Here is a 16,701-nt window from a genome sequence, read left to right on the forward strand (position 1 = left end):
GAGAGAGAGAGAGAGAGAGAGAGAGAGAGAGAGAGAGAGAAAAGAAAGAAAGAAAGAAAGAAAGAAAGAAAGAAAGAAAGAAAGAAAGAAAGAAAGTGTATGTCAGCCTGGGCAGAGCCCCGCAGAAAGCCAGTCTCCTGCTGTGTGTGCTCTGTTCTGAGATATCTATTGCTGTGACTCTGCTTTTTGACACACTCTTCAAACACAGGAAATGCTTTTGATGCTTATCTTCATGTGTGTTTGCTTGTGTACATGTAATCTTTTGCAGTGGGGTTGTGAGAAGGAAGGTGTTAAGTGTTAGGATTCTTGAATAATAGCACTAAGCCCTGAGAACCCTTCTTTCTTATGGTGGTGCCATGTGTACTCTTACGCACCCTCATCACAATAGACTCAGGCTTAGAGTGGTTTGGGTTCTTATTGCTGGTGAGTTTTTATGGATGTGCACAGGAAAGTGCCTTGTTCTCCTTCAGCTCTGTTCAGGTTTTATTTATTGTTTCGTTTTATATTTATTGGGTGTGGGTGTATTGCCTGTATATGTGTGTACCACATGCATACCCGGTACCCATGAAGGTCAGAAAGAAGCCATCAGGTCTCCTGGAATTGGAGTCATAGAGCTATAGCCACCATAGCTGTGCCAGGAACTGAACCTGAGCCTCTGCAAGAGCAGCCACAGCTCTTAACCACTGCGATCTCTCCAGCCCCTCTGTTCACTTTTAAACTGTTATCAGATGGATGCTTCACTTGCCTCCTAAACCACCTGGGGACAGGGATCTTTGACATCATCTTGGGTTGGTATTGACTCTCTCTTGTTCACCACAGACCACCTGGTGGCCCATGGAAGAATGGCAGAGAAGGAAGCTCGGCGGAAGTTCAAGCAGATTGTCACAGCTGTGTATTTTTGTCACTGTCGGAATATCGTTCATCGTGATTTAAAAGCTGAAAATTTGCTTCTGGATGCCAATCTGAATATCAAAATAGCAGGTGAGGTGTGTGCTGAGTGTGCGTGGTGAAGACAGGATGGAGGAGCTCCTCAGTCAAGACAGTGAAGACAGGATGGAGGAGCTCCTCAGTCTCCTCAGTCACGGTTCTCAAGGCAAGGGGCGAGAGCTTCTTGTTTAAAAGAAGCATGGTGAAAATAGGGGCGATTTAGACTCTTAAAAAAAATTAGAACATGAGCCAGGTGGTTGTGGCACATGCCTTTAACCCAGCACTTGGGAGACAGAGCAGGCAGACAGATCTCTGAGTTCAAAGCCAATGTATTCTACAGAGTTAGTTGTGAGACATCCAAAACTACACAGAGAAACCCCACCTTGAAAAACAAACAACCTCCTCCCTGAAAAAATAAAATGAGAGTCGACTACTAAACTCCCGTTTGTGCATGCTGAGGACACCACTGAGCTACACTCCCACCCCAGTAGTGTTTTTGTTTGTAGTATTACATTGTATGTCCCTTATCTCCCAGAGAAAAACCAGAGTGTCTCATGCTTTAATAGCCTGAAAATTAGTAAACTTTCAAAGCACATTTAAAAAATATAGTATTTGCAGGAACTCTCTAGGAAGAAAGGAAGAGGTAGTATTTCAAATTCTGTTATTTTATTTTGTAAGTCTTTTGTAACTAATGAAAAATATTTTTTTTTGTAAATAGAAAAGAAAACTACTAAAATTATGTACTCAGCTTCTCTCACAAAGGTTGATGTGTACCACCATGGATGTAGAGCTTGCTTACTCCACAGGCTGTATTCTGTAAGAGTTTTGTAAAATAGATTACAACGCCCCCAAAGCATAATATAATGTTTATTTAAAGCTGCTTTATCTCTTAAGATGTGAAAAGGTGGTTTAGTACCTATTGAGATTTTTCTAAGTATTTTCTCCTCCCACATATATAAATTCTTGCATCCAGATCTCACTTTAATCCACTAAGGGTGCTTCTTAGCAAGTTTTAAGCTCTGGTTTTCAGTCCAGCCTTTTATTTCATATCCACTAGTCTGCCCGTCTAACTTCTCCACGTTTCTCTCTCAGTGGCTCACACTTGTGCTGACCGACCAGCGTTTGCCTGACAAATGCAAGCGCATCTCCCACTTGTTTGAAGAATGGGAATGCACAGCAGTCATAAGTAGAAAAATGGGCATTTTTGTCCTTTGACTGTTTGTAGGTATTACATTGTATGTTTCTTATCTCCCAGAGGAAAGCCAGAGTGGCTCATGCTGAAAACTGAAGTATTGTTAGAATTTAATCACCAGAAGAGCCAAGGACTCAAAAGCTGTTCTCAGATTTCCCGCAAAGAATTCAGATTTGTATCTTGTTTCAGGTCACAGTAGCCGAGCAAGCTGTGGCACTTCTGTCCCTTAGGCATACCTGTTCTGTTCCAGTGTCACCTTCTCTGTCCTTTTCTCGGACTGATAGTTGTGCTCTTGTTCAGAACTTCACATAGTTTGTCACTGTTGAGCCGGCCACGACATAGCAGGCAAGAATCAAAGGTTCTTTTTAGTGTAAGACTAAGCCAGGCACACTCAATCATCCTGCCTCAGACTGTCAAGGATGTTGTTAGCACAAAACCATGCCTTTCTTTGTCTTTATGTCATTTGTGGCCATTCCGAACCCTCTTTTATAAGTACTTTATGTAGCTTCATTGAAATTAATTGTTGATAAAACCTACCAAACCTCACAGAACTCAGATGAGTGATACATGGGAGACCAAGGCAGGAGGACCTTAAGTTTGAGGGCAGCCTGGGATGCATAGCAAGACTCATCCTGCAAAGGTAAGGTGCAACAGGCTTACTATCAGTGAAGCAATCAGCGCAGACTCCATGGCTCCACATACAATAGTTTTCTAAGTCAGTTCTGGAAGTCAGTAGTTCAAAACATGCCTTTCAAGGCTAACATCTAGGTTTGAGCTGAGCAGGCCTGGGTCCCGGAGGACCTAAAGGGAAAACTAGATTCTTGCCATTTTACCTTGTAGAGACAACCTGCCCCGTCTTCATGGCACTCACCATCATGCTTCTGTTGCCGTGACTTTGGACCTCATACTTTGTCATACTGTAAGGAGTCCTGTCATTACATCAGGTCCTAGTAGATGATCCAAGACCACCTCTGAAGTTTGCAGCTATTAGTTGTTTGGTCATTTGCACACAAAGCTCCTTTTACCCTGTATAATACAATTCATTCACAAGTGTGAAGTTTAGGAACCTAGATATGTTTGGAGGACATGATTTGGGCCTACAGTGTCATCCCCAGGGGCTTTGGATTATTACAATAGTTTAATATCCCTCTTTATTTTATTTATAGTTTCATTCTGTATATTTGACCTAAGGTTAAGGTATGTTTGTTTGTTTTGTGTATTTTTTATGCTTCCTTGGTTTGTGATTCTCAGTTAGGTCCATTCTGATTATGTTACGGAAAATTCCTGTGTCATTTAGTTTTTCTTTTTTTTTTTTAAATTTATTTATTTATTAAAGATTTCTGTCTCTTCCCCGCCACCCAGTTCCCTCCTTCTCCCCCAATCAAGTCCCCCTCCCTCGTCAGCCCAAAGAGCAATCAGGGTTCCCTGTCCTGTGGGAAGTCCAAGGAACCCCCATCTCCATCCAGGTCTAGTAAGGTGAGCATCCAAACTGCCTAGGCTCCCACAAAGCCAGTATGTGCAGTAGGATCAGAATCCCATTGCCATTGTGCTTGAGTTCTCAGTAGTCCTCATTGTCCGCTATGTTCAGCAAGTCCGGTTTTATCCCAGGCTTTTTCAGACCCAGGCCAGCTGGCCTTGGTGAGTTCCCGATAGAACATCCCCATTGTCTCAGTGTGTGGGTGCAACCCTTGTGGTCCTGAGTTCCTTGCTCGTGCTCTCCATTGAGAAACTGAGACTAAAACCTGAGGTCATTGGTAACTGAAACTGGAAATTATTGAAATATTAGGGCAAGGTGATTTTAATTTTTTTTTTAAAAAAGTAAAACAAATTTGAGGAGTTGCAGTGAAAGTCTGTTGTTGAACACTACTGGGGTGTTGGCAGCCAGCCTTACACAGTCTCTCTCTGGGTTTTAAAAGATATACTTTGGCACAATTTTAAAGTTCATTTTAAGTGTTTACAGTTTTAGTATTTGTTTTCAGAGCAAAACAAAGACTAAGTTGGGACTCCAGCTCCTGGTCTGCTACAGTGTTTAATGTTTTTCTTTAAGTGATTGATGTTGCATTCTTTCTTCTGCATGCTCTAATTATGTGGTTTCTCAGTCATTGCATGAGCTTTTTTTTTTTTTTTGCACATATATTAGAATTCTCGTTTGTATCTGCCACATCTTCCTTGAACTTAATAGATGACTGTGAGAAAAGCCTTTAGTAGAAGCCAAGTAGAGCACGGCTAAATGCAGAGTGGGTTAGATGCTTTTGATAGAATGTGATTGGTAAAAAATGAAATCAACTATAATCTTAAGAGATTAGAGCTACAGTCTTTTCAGTGGTCATTTTTGATACCGTATTGGAAATTCTAGGAGGAAGCCACTGTAGTTGAAAGACTCATTCAAGAGAGAAAATGAGTTGTCTGTTTTGGGCTGTGTGTGTAAAGAGTCTTTGTATATAGCTCAGACTGGCCTCTCACTCCAGAGCCTCAGATTTCAGTCTCCTAGAAAGCTTATATCATAGGTATATGTCACCATCTCTACCTGGAAAAAATGCATTTGGTTCATTTTGTTAAGATGTTTTATTAGTCCTGGGAAGGGGTACACCTATAATCTTAACCACTAGGAAGGCAAAGGTAGGAGGATTTTGAGTTTGAGGCTAGCCTGGGCAACTTATTAAGACCCTATCTCTAAAAATAAAAAAGGGTGGGAATTGTTGAGCTACAGAATGCTAATGTAGCATGAATTAGGTTTTGGGTTCAATCCTTGGTACCAACAAAGAAGGATCCCTGGTCTTTAGCAGCTCATCTTTAAACCATTTATGTTATGGAGCAACTTAATTTGAAACTAATAAAATTCCAATTAAGAAATGTAAGAAATTAACATTTTTATGCCAATATCTAAGTGGTTTTGGTTTTAAAGCATTCTGATGGGTCAGCTGTTCAAGGTACTTGATGACCTGAGTTCCATCCCCAGGACCCACATGGTGGAAGGAGGAAGCTGATCCTGGAAAGTTGTTCTCTGATCTCCACACACATTACACATGTGTTGTCCACCGCAATAAAAAAGATAACTATAAAACAAAAAATTTTGAGGTAGGTCTTGCTCTATGTAGATTAGACTGACCTTGAGCTCACAGAGATCTGCCTGCCTCAGCCTCTTGAATGCCTAACTACATATATACATATACACAGACACCATATATATTGACTTTTTGAGACAGGATTTCTCTGTGTAGCCCTGTCCTGGAACTCACTCTGTAGACTGAATTCAGAGATCCTCCTGCTTCTTCCTCCCTAGTGCTGGGATTAAAGGTGTACACCACCACCACCCAGTCTAAAACTTTTTTAAGCATATATCAGCTGGATATAGTTGTTCATATCTGTAACTGTTACATTTGGATGCATAGACAGATAGCTTGCGGTGAATTCAAGGCTAGCCTTAACCACGTAGTGAATTCCAGGCCAGCTAAGATTACAAAATGGGATCCTATCTCAAAAAATAAGTAAGGTTGTATTCATTGTAGAAGATGAGTAAGTTTTTCTGATTTTCTTTGTATTTTCCATTTTTGAATCAATTATTATGGTAATCCATGTTTCATAGTTGCCACTATAACTACTAAAGGTATCCTGAGTGTCCATGCTAGTCTAGTGCTGGCCCTAGTGAAGATTACGGTCCCTTGGTGTGAAGGTAGACTCATGGATAGCTAGCAGAAGGGTCAAGCATGGCTTCATACTTCCCAAGTTTTTTTTATTAATTTTTCTACATCTATTTTCAGAGAGAAGAAAAATTCACTATATGTTGTTTTCTTCCTTGTTTTAGAATTTAAAAATTCTTCTTATTGGCGGTAACAAACCAGTCTCCCATAGACTCTCTTCAGTGGTGTTTGTTGTGAGTGGCTCCTAGGTAGGCTGCCGCACCTTCAGGCAGAGTTGCAAAATCTGGAGCTAAGGATATGTCGGGTTAGCTGGGGCCTTGCCCATTGTTTCCAAAGGCTCCTTGTTCGGGTTGCTCAGAACCATACAGAATGTGAAAAGTGACTCCTGCCCACAAGGATCTGAGGTCCACTAGGGCCCCAACATTCAGGCTGCTAACAGATATCAGAATTATGCTGCACAGAGCCTCCACATGTATCACTGAATGCTTTCGTACATGTAAATACAGTGTATTTGACAAACTTTAGTACCCCGCCATATTCCAGAGGTCTTAACTTCCAAAATTAATTTCTTAGGCCCCGCATTCATGCAGACTTCTGAGTGGATTCTTAGCCTTGAACCTTATGTTTTTCATGTTTTAGATGACAGGCAGACAGACAGACAGAAGGGAGCATACCTTGCCTTTCAGCACTCAGCCCACATCCTTGGCTGATAGTGTTTAATTGCTTCAGCTTCAGGTAAAGTTCCCTGTGAAAGAGACGTCCCATTAGGCACACTGTGACATGTTGCCCCATTAATGATATGTTGTAATCACCATACACTTTGACAGTCTGAAGTTTATAAAACTCCAGCACACTGGGAATTACAGGATCTCTACGTGCATTCTGTTTGCTGACCCATGCCTCCTCATTAGCACACACCTACTGTGGAGAAGAACCTCAATAATCAGACCCCTGGCTCAGGGTGCCCACCTTCCCCATGGCCAGATACCTGCCTTCAGACTTTGCCTTCTCATCCCTGCCAGGAGTGATAGGTCAGGAGGGCTCAGGCCAAGATGGGTGGATCCTCGAACATGGCTAAGCTTCTAAGGCCCTTCAAGAGGGCCTGGAATTGGGCCACAGGTTGGGCCAACCTTGGAGGTATTAGGGTTCTCCTCATGTTCCCTGCCATATGAGTTCTGTGGAGGAATAACAATACTGTAGACCCCAAGTTGGACTGGGCCTAATACCACAAGTTGGCTTAAAGACTGCAGTCCAAGGGCCATGCAGGAGCCAGAATGGGGAGCAACTCAAAGGAGGCCTCCTCTGGGTCCTGTCCTGTCCAGCTCAGTACTGTGAAGATGGAGGAGGTGGAATCAAGTCCTGAGAGCCCCAGGGAGTGAAAGCCCTGCAAAAGGAGCTAGAACAGTTTGCCGAGCCCCCGAAGCAGAAGAGGATCACCTTGGCGTACACCCAGGCTGACATGGGGCTCACCCTGGACGTTCTCTTTGGAAAGGTGTTCAGTGAGGTGACCATCTCCTGCTTTGAGGTCCTATAGCTCAGCTTCAAGAACCTGTGTAAGCTGCGGCCCCTGCTGGAGAAGTGGTTGGAGAAAGCTGAGAACCCTCAGGCGGTGTGCAAAAAGGAGACCCTGGTAACAACACTACAAGAAAAAGCAGAGAAGCATGGAGAATTGCATGAGGGAACCTGGGGAACATGTTTCTGCAGTGCCCGAATCCCATCCTGCGGCAGATGAGCATCATCGCCAAGCATCTCGGGCTGCAGAAGGGTGTGGTCCCACTGTGGTTCTGTAGCCAGCACCATAAGGGCAGGTGATCAAACATTGACTGCTCCAACGAGAGGAGTAGGAGGCTGCAGGGTCTTCTTTCCCAGGAGCCCTGCGTCCTTTCCTCTGCCACCAGAGGCCCCCATTTTGGTGTCCTAGGCTACAGGAGCCCTTGCTTCTTAGGTCCCTTTTACTGAGGATGAAGCCTTTCCCTCAGTTTCTGTCATTGCTTTGGTTTCTCCCACGGCATCAGACTGAGGCACCAACCCTGCACAGAGATGGGGTGAACAGAGGGAAGGGGAAGGAGGTCTACCGAGAGAACGTGAAGGCTGTGCTACCATGGCCTTGAGATGACTTCTTCATTTACTGAGGAGGGATTGAGAGCAAGGGGGTGAGGGGACGCAGGAAGTATATGGAGGTGTGATGGAAGGTGAGGTTCAGTGATGCCGTTCATCATGAGCCCATCATTCATCTTCTTGTTTTTAACATAAAGAAGCTTAGGACACAGTAAAGAAAAGAAAAATAAGATCCCCAGTACCAGTATTGATTCAGATTTCAATACCCTACTCAAGATGTAGCATTTGAGGTAAGACTTGAAGGATGGTAGAATCAACAGGGTAGAGGAGAACCTTCCAGACGCTCAGTTAGCGAATATGGATGAAGTACCCGTTGTGTAGGCACTGAGATCCTGGGGATGCAGCTTCAGATGAAACTGTCCCTTTCACTGTCATCCTGATGAGGAGGGACACACAGCTTTTAGTAAGGGCTGTGAAAGATGTAGTTCCAGTAATGTGAATGAATGATTTGTGGGAGAGAGACTGCTGTTGTCAGGACAGGCAAGGCCTTCCAAGCTGAAGGAAGACAGTGCAAAAGGTAAAAGAGAAGAGAAGTGTAATGGAAAAGGCCAGCGTGGCTAGAGGTGAAAAGAGCCAACATGGAGGGAGTTACAGTGACCCAAGTGGCAAGGGCCAGGTGCACATGGCCGGAGGTGGGGTTTTATTTTGGTTCCCCTGGGAAGCGAGGTATAGGTGTGGTAGAATGTGCATGGTGCATTTGCAAACAAGCCATGGAATGGGTCACGTGATTCTTGATCCTGGCACTCCTACAGTGAGATGGAAGGTAGAAACAGGATGATCACTGGGAAGCTAGCGGGTCAGCTAGCCTGCTAGGAGTTCACAGCAGAATCAAGAGAGAATCTGCCTCAGAACCAAGGCAGAAAGAAAGAACCAACTCCCAACGGTTCTGACCTCCACACATGTGTTGTGGCACAGGTAGATGCTTTGGGCATGTGCAGTACATTTGTTAAAAGACATGGGAACCATGTATAAGAAATAGATTTTCTTCCACTGGAGTTTGAAAGTGCTTGACTATTAAGACTTAATAAGATAACTTCAGGATGGATAGAGAGAGAGGGTTAGGGAGCAAAGACAGTAAGGTAATAGGGCCATTTAAAAATGCAGAGTGGTAGGGTCCTGCATGAGGATGGTGGCAGCAGACACAGGAAAGTAGGAAGGATGACGAACACGGGGAAGCAAGGAGAATTTCTAGGGCAGCAGCAGTTGACTGGCTGAGCCATCAAGAAAGAACTTCCCATCAAATGTTTGTTTCGGATAGAAATTATGTTTAGCCATCAACAGTAAACATAAATTTCTTTGCAACATTCTTGTTTAATGGTTGATACATTGCTACTTTAAAGTAATTTAAGTCTTGTTTCTAAAGATTAAGTAGTGAGATTTCTATGTTTTTAAAAATATACATACCTAAGAAAAACATTAAACAGAGCTGGCTTACTCCCTAAAGAAAAGCGCTTTCAAATTTCAGACGTAATGAGAATGTTTTGAAAATTGTAGAAACTTATTTTCTTTATTCTAAGGAAGTTGGAAACTTTTCCCTTTAAATGTCGACTCCAAGAGTGGGCTCCACAAGACAGTTTCCACTCCCGTGTTATTGTTTTAGTTGGCAGTCAGGAGACGGCAAGGACCTCCAGGGTAGCTACAGAAAAGCCAACCCTTTGCAAGGATTCCAGAGTGCATAGGTTTAAGGGACAGTGGAAAGTTGGGGCCTCAGGGCAGTGAGAGTGGCATCTTTTTAAAAAGTAGGAAATCAAAACAGTTTTTGAGTCCCTTGACCTTCTGCAGCCCCTCAGAAAATCCGAGACACCTTCGAGAAAGACGAGGTGGGAGAGACTGTTGGACTGTGCTGGGATCCCAGGGAAATCTCATGCAGTCTTCATCAGTCAATCCATTCTTGACTCCCTGACCCAGAACTCTTTATTGGACTAGCCCTCACACATTCAAGGCTGATGGGCTGTAAGTGGGGAACCAGAGAAGACAATTGTGGACTCTTAAATTCAGGTAATAATTGAACCTAACTTTTGCTGTGTCCCTGGGATGGCATGTGACACTCGTGTAGTGAGTGCTGATAACCCTGATTCGTGTTAAGTGGTTGGAAAGTTGGGGACCAGAGAGATGACTCACGGACTAAGAACGCTTGCCATGCATCCATGAGGACTAGAGTAGGAGTCCCAGCACCAGGGACAGACCCGGCTAACCCCGGTAACTAACTCCAACTCTGAGGAGTCACTCTTGGCTCCCCACAAGTATGCAGATGCATGAATATTCCTACATATATGCACACAACACAGGTAAACTAATTTTAAAGACTAATACAAATAATAGTAGAATAATCTGAAAAAGTATCTCTTCTGGTACCAGAGAGATGGTCTAGAGGTTAAGGGTGTGAACTGCTCTTGCAGATGGCCCAAGTTTGGTTGCCAGCACTCAATCTGGGTGGTTTACTGCTGTCTACAGCTCTAGCCCCAGGGAATCTGCAACCCTCTTCTGGCCTCTGAGGGCACTACACCTACCATGCACATGTCCCCACAGAAGTACATACATGTACATAAGTAAATTTTCAATTAAAATCATCTCTCCCGAATCTTGCTCCTAAGACTAAAACCCTATAAATCAAATATCAATATTCTTTTATTCAAAAGTTAATATGTGTGTGTATTTTGTATGAAAAGATTCTAAAGTTAAAATGGAAACATTTTTGTCAGTTGTAGTTTTGTGTTGTAAGTGAGCGGTCAAGAATGACTGCACTTGTAAGGGTTCACAGAAGCTACTTATAAGGGTTCACAGTGCAGAAGCTGCCTTGCCAGATCTTTCCTTGTGGTCTCCACACAGCAGAAGGAAAGAGCTCAGCCTGCTGGGGTGTGTAAGGGGTGATAGAATAGCTTGAAAAGACCTCTTTTACACAATCTTATTCCCATGCTTCAGGCTGTGTTCTACTCCATGTTGTGTCTGTATTGGCTTTAATATTAAAATTATCAACAGCTTAATGTAGGAGAAAGTTCACGTTCCAACAAGATGCATTCTGGTTAGCTTGTAGGTTTTGTGCTCCTGAGGATGTGTAGACATACACATTGGAGAAGGAGGGGATAATTCCTTCCCAGCTGCAGATTCATCTTATACAAACCTCTGGTTCATGCACTTTACACCTGATCCTTTCTTGAGCCTTTGGGGTTTCTGTGCTGGTATCTATTAACGAATGACTCTTATTTGGGAGATAGTTGGAAAATGAGGGAAAGAAGGGTCCAGGTAGAAAAAGAGAAGGATGCAGAAGGCCGCAAAAACATGGAAACCTTTGCTTTGAGACCTTGGAAAAAAACAAGAAGCTGTGGATGGAAGTCTGGGCATGATCTTTGCCTCCTCTGCACCGGCTGAGGGGCCTGAGCTGAGGGTAGGGTAGGATACTCATGAGCTTATGTGTGTCCCTATCCCTGAAGAACAGCTCCAGCTTTCAGATTGCTTTGTCTCTGGGACCACAGTGGACACTGTAAGTCAGTAAGGATGTGAGCACTTCCCAGCCAACGTAATTTGCTCCCCATCAGATGCAAACCCATGTGAATAGGTCAAATAAAAACTGTTGCTTCATAGTCTAGATAATGCAAATATCTAAAACGAAGAAAATTTCAGGCTTACTAATGTTGCAGAAGCCGAAATTTTTGAAATTTTCAAGCAATCAAAGGATAAATGAAAGAAAATCGGAGACACTTAGCTGTAACTTCTAATTCAGGCTGCTTTGCAAAAGCATTGCTAATTTGTTCAGCATGTTGCTGATTTTATTAGAGGACATAAATACTACAGGATCTTTCCTAGGTCTGTCCACGACTATGCTCTGCTAATTCTTACAGAATCACACTCCACAGCTACAGTTGATATTGGGAAAGGGTTAACATGCCCTTCACTCTACGTCAAAGATATCTGTAGTGTATTGCATGAAAATTGCAAGACACTTAAAATTAAAGGGATGGTGGACATTTTGGGATGTGTGTCCTTGCACTGACATTCATGCTTGCATGCACACACATATACAAATAATAAAATAATTTAAGAATAAGAAGATGTTAGCGGGCATGGTGGCATACACCTTTAATCGCAGCTTGGGATACAGAGGCAGGGGGGCAGCTAGAGCTATGTAGAGAGAACTGACTCAGAGTAACAGCAGAAACAACAATAACAAAAAATAAGAGAATATAAAAGTAAAAAGGTGTATAAGATTGCTTTCTCAGAAAGTCCCTATTAGACCAGAATCTGATTCTCATTATTATGAGTTTAGAAATACACTTTTTTTCAGTTCTCTTAAAGATCATAAGAGAGCAAATATAATATTTCTATCTGTTTACTCAATGTGGAACAGAAAAGACCAGTTTGTTAATGGTAGGCCTGGGTATTTTGCTTTTGCTTTAAAAGTGCCCTGAGCTATGTGGTCCTTGGCTCTTTGCTCAGGCTGCACACAGCCCACCATTAATTTGACACCTCCAACAGCGTACAGGAGCCTTTCTGAGCCAGTGTTTTCCCAGCCTTCAGGTCTCAGTGCTCCTAGAGATTCATATCTCAGAAAGTGATAGTAAAGGGTGGGGGCTATAGCTCAGTGGTAGAGCGTCTGTCTAGCATGTGCAGGGTGCTGGGTTTGACGTTTGGTACACAAAGACCCTATAGGAGAGGAAAAGGAGAGAAAGGAAGAGGGGGGTCAGGCACACGCTTATAATCCCAGCTTGGGAAATGGAAACTGGCGAGGACATCATTTGCTACATAACCAAGACCAGCCTGGAATAAATGAGAATCTGTCTCAACCCCACACCCATCCCAGACCTTCCCCCAAAATGATAGTGATTTCTCTCACCTTTTCTATTTTTTAGGAGTTAATAAATGTAGTAGTTCTTTAGGTCCCACCCTCCTTGAATGCAGTTATTGGAGTACCTCTGAGTGTAATTTAACTGTGTCTGCTGTTGGGCAGGGGGCTATGATCAGGCTTATCACTCAGCCAATCCATTGCTCAGTTTAGGCAGTTGATTGCCATAACAATTTTCATCAGGAGTTAGATATTCCTTGTATTTTGTTAAATTTATATGTTCTGGACCCTTGGACTATATAAGGAATGAGTAACGCTAATGTTGAAATTCAAATTATTGAGACTGAAAGATTAATTATGCAATGCTTCAAGTTATACTTTGTAAAATTTATGAATCACCTTGTTTATCACAGTTATTATATAACACATCAAGACATGCTTCTAAGGTTCAAAAGCCAATTTTTTTAAAGATTTATTTATTTTGTATGCAGCATTCTGTCTACATGTATGCTGCAGGCCAGAAGAGGGCACCAGATCACATTACAGATGGTTGTGAGCCACGATGTGGTTGCTGGGACTTGAACTTTGGACCTCTGGAAGAGCAGCCAGTGCTCTTAACCACTGAGCCATCTCTCCAGCTCCCAGAAGCCGAATTTTAAAAAACTTAGTATAGACAGACGAACATACATACATGATACAGATGTGCTACATTCAAATTTTATATATTCATATCCATGTATCTATAAATGTACATACTGTGGTGCTGCATCCATGGTGTATAGTAAATGATTGCAATAATGGCCCTATGCTGGATAATCCATTTTATCATTTGAAAAAACAATACATGAAAATAATTCAAATAAACTGATTTGGTGGTTTAGGTTCAAATACATCCACTCTACATCCCAGGTCATTAAAAGATTTACATATTTTAACTAATTAACTTCAGTGCATATGTAACTTCTAAAATAAGCATTATATATCAAATAGAAATGAATATTTTCCCTAAGTGTGTTAGTGTGGGCGCTGCTAGTGTGTGCGCTGTTAATGGTGACTTTACTCTGTCTTGAATTTGATGAAGAAGGACTTTTCAACCACTTATTTTGCTTTTTTGAGACAGAGGCTAGCCTCAAACTCAAGATCCTGTTACCTCAGTCTCTGGAACTAAACATGTCTCCCACCATACCAAGATCCTTTAAATCAACTATTTTGTTTCTTGAGGAAGAGGTAGAAGAATTGAGACAGATTTCTATGTACTAAAGGCAGGCCTAAACTCTTTTTATCATAAACAATAGAATTTTTAAAAAAATTTCTTTCTTGGGAGATTTTAAGACAATACTTTGTGGGGTTTTTGGTTTGGTTTTTTTTTTTTACACTTTTTCTTATTGGTTTTATTGAGCTCTACATTTTTCTTTGCTCCCCTCCCTGCCTCTCTCTTCCCCTTCAACCCCCTCCCATGGTTCCCATGCTCCCAATTTACTCAGGAGATCTTGTCTTTTTCTATTTCCCATGTAGAATACGTCGTTTTAAAAGGAGTTTGTACTTGGGTGTGGTAGCCCACTGGTGAAATTGAAGCACTTGGCCTGCAGAGGCAGCAAGATTGACTGAAGGTCAAGGGCAGCCTGGTGTAAGTTCTGGTGCTGTGATGAGAGACTGGAGCTCGCAGGATCGAGGGGAGGACTGACTCCCTCACGTTGTCCTCTGGCTCGCACATGCATAACAAGACATGCATTGTCCACACTCCCATCCAACGAACTAGATAGATGTTTTTAAGTGTTGGAAAAAGAAAAGAACAAAAAGGAATGTGAGTCAAAAGAGTTAAAGAATACTGATTTCTTATACAATTCAATGTAAAGGAATTTCCCTTATATTCTAATCCAATGAGAATCTTATTTTTCTTGGTCACATTAGAAATTCTCTTGCTTTTTTCTTTCTTTCTTTTTTGGGAGAAGGAATAGGTCTTGTTGTTTGTTGGGTTTTTTGAGACAGGGTTTTTCTGTATAGTCCTGGATGTCCTGGAACTTACTCTGTAGAGCAGGCTGGCCTTGAGCTCAGAGATCTGCCTGTCTCTGCCTCCTTAGTGCTGGGATCAAAGGTGCCTGCTACCACTGCCTGCCTGGCTCTCCTCCCCATCTCCCTTTGTTTTGAAACAGGTCTCACTCTGTAGTCCAGACTGGTCTGGCCTCAAACCTGTAGCAATCCTAGCTCTGCCTCCCATGTGGTAGAATTGTAATCATGCGCCAGTAGGATTCTCTGAACTGTTGGCAAAACCTCTAAGGAAGTCACACTTGTCTCTCATACCGATTGCCCTCTGAAGGCTGCTCAGATGATGGGCGTAATTCTCTAGTTGTTATTTGTCTCACCCACAGTCTGATTTAGAGATGTTAAAGACCATGTCTATCCTATCCATATTGTTCTGAGAACACATTAGTGGAGCATCAGACATTGGAAGTACTTTCCTATTACCACATATGTCTCTCAGGGTTACAACTTTGATGACTCTAGGAATGTGAATTATGTTTATCTTTTAGCTTTGGCCTAAGAAAAGCATTTTTTTTTAACTCACAGGCCATACCTTAGAGCTAGAGAAATGCCCTCCCACCTTCCTTTCTCCAAATGTAGACTCTTTCTTATCAAGCTATGTCCTAATTTTTAATTTATTGGCATGTGTGTTCATGATGTGTGTGTATGGGTGTGCACGCCAATGCAAACTTGTAGAGGTCAGAGGACAGCTTTGTTGAGTGGGTTCTCGCCTACCTTTCCATGGTTCTCAGGGATCAAACTCAAATAATCAGACTTGGATGCTCACCCACTGAGAGCTGTCTTGCTAGCCCCATATATCTTATTTTTGTGTGTGTTTGCTTAGCTGGCTGGGGTTTTGCTGTTGTTTTGAGACAGGATCTCACTAAATAGCCAAGGCTGGCCTCCAGCTCACGGAGCCACTTCCCTCTGCTTCCTGGGTGCTCAAACTAAAGTAATATGCTATCATTTTGAAATGATTTTTTATTTGAAAAATACTATATTTAAATGCTATGTTTCCACCTGGTATTGTTAATTTCTCTTTAAACTTTAAAGAGGTCTTTATACATTGTGCCCTGTGAAAGGTGCAGTAAAACTTTGAGTTGTATGCTAACCTGCAAGTCTGAGGAGCTCGCTGAGCCATGGTCCTTTATGGCTCTAATTTGTTACGATTTAGCATTGTGACCATGGTTTCTAACAGTTCCAGTGGGTGCTGTCTTCTCTTATCTCCAGTATTTAATTACAGTCCCCTTTAATCTATTCAACACTGAGTTTAACATGGAGACTGACATTGGCAAGGCTTTTCAGTTTTGCTTTGTTATAAGGTGAGCTGGGTAGTGTTATCTGTGTTAGCATAGAGGAAATTGGCTTATTCCTCCCAAAATAATGAATTTGGTGGTTCCACCTGCTAGCGTGTCTTGGGAAACCCCATTAAGTTCTTCACTGTAAATGTCAATGTAATATCGGCCCAAATCCCCCAGAATAGGATAATGACTGAGTTTTAAATTTTCCCCTGAAGGGATTTTCCCTGAATGTGTTTTTCGGGTTGCTAGTCTCTAGTTGCCATTACTTCTTTATTAGCTTCTATTCAGGAAGTTCAGCCAGGGGTTGGAGCAATTGCTAAATACCAAGGACTTCCCAAAGTTGTCTTCATGGTGAACTCATACTATGATTCCTGGGAGATATCAAACTCTCCCTTCATCAGCTGTGATCCTGAGAGCACAGCCTACTGATGTTTTATTCCTCAAAAAAAAAAAAGCAAACAATAATAACAATAAAAATAATCACAAAGCCTTGAGTTACATGGCTTATAGAATTAGTTCCCTTTCTGTGATGTGTTCCATTTTAACATCCTGTGATACACCCTAATTCTTATTTATATATTTCTTGTACTCGTTTTGGTCTTTGTTTTCTTCTTCTTCTTCTTCTTCTTCTTCTTCTTCTTCTTCTTCTTCTTCTTCTTCTTCTTCTTCTTCTTCTTCTTCTTCTTCTTCTCCTTCTCCTTCTCCTTCTCCTTCTCCTTC

At 42.2% G+C, this 16,701-nt stretch overlaps 1 protein-coding gene and 1 pseudogene across 3 annotated transcripts in view; both read left to right on the top strand.

Annotated features, from left to right (window-relative positions):
* Sik3 (SIK family kinase 3) overlaps positions 1 to 16,701 on the top strand; it is a 220,650-nt gene that overhangs the window by 142,711 nt on the left and 61,238 nt on the right. For all 3 annotated transcript variants that reach the window (XM_026779148.1, XM_005347253.3, XM_005347252.3), the window contains exon 4: positions 820 to 981. In XM_026779148.1, the coding sequence (XP_026634949.1) occupies positions 820 to 981 (162 nt within the window). The remainder of the gene's footprint in view (positions 1 to 819; positions 982 to 16,701) is intronic.
* On the top strand, positions 6,696 to 7,833 carry LOC101997417 (annotated as a pseudogene).

The sequence above is a fragment of the Microtus ochrogaster genome, chromosome 5, assembly GCF_000317375.1.
Source record: "Microtus ochrogaster isolate Prairie Vole_2 chromosome 5, MicOch1.0, whole genome shotgun sequence".
Taxonomy (NCBI): Eukaryota; Metazoa; Chordata; class Mammalia; order Rodentia; family Cricetidae; genus Microtus; species Microtus ochrogaster.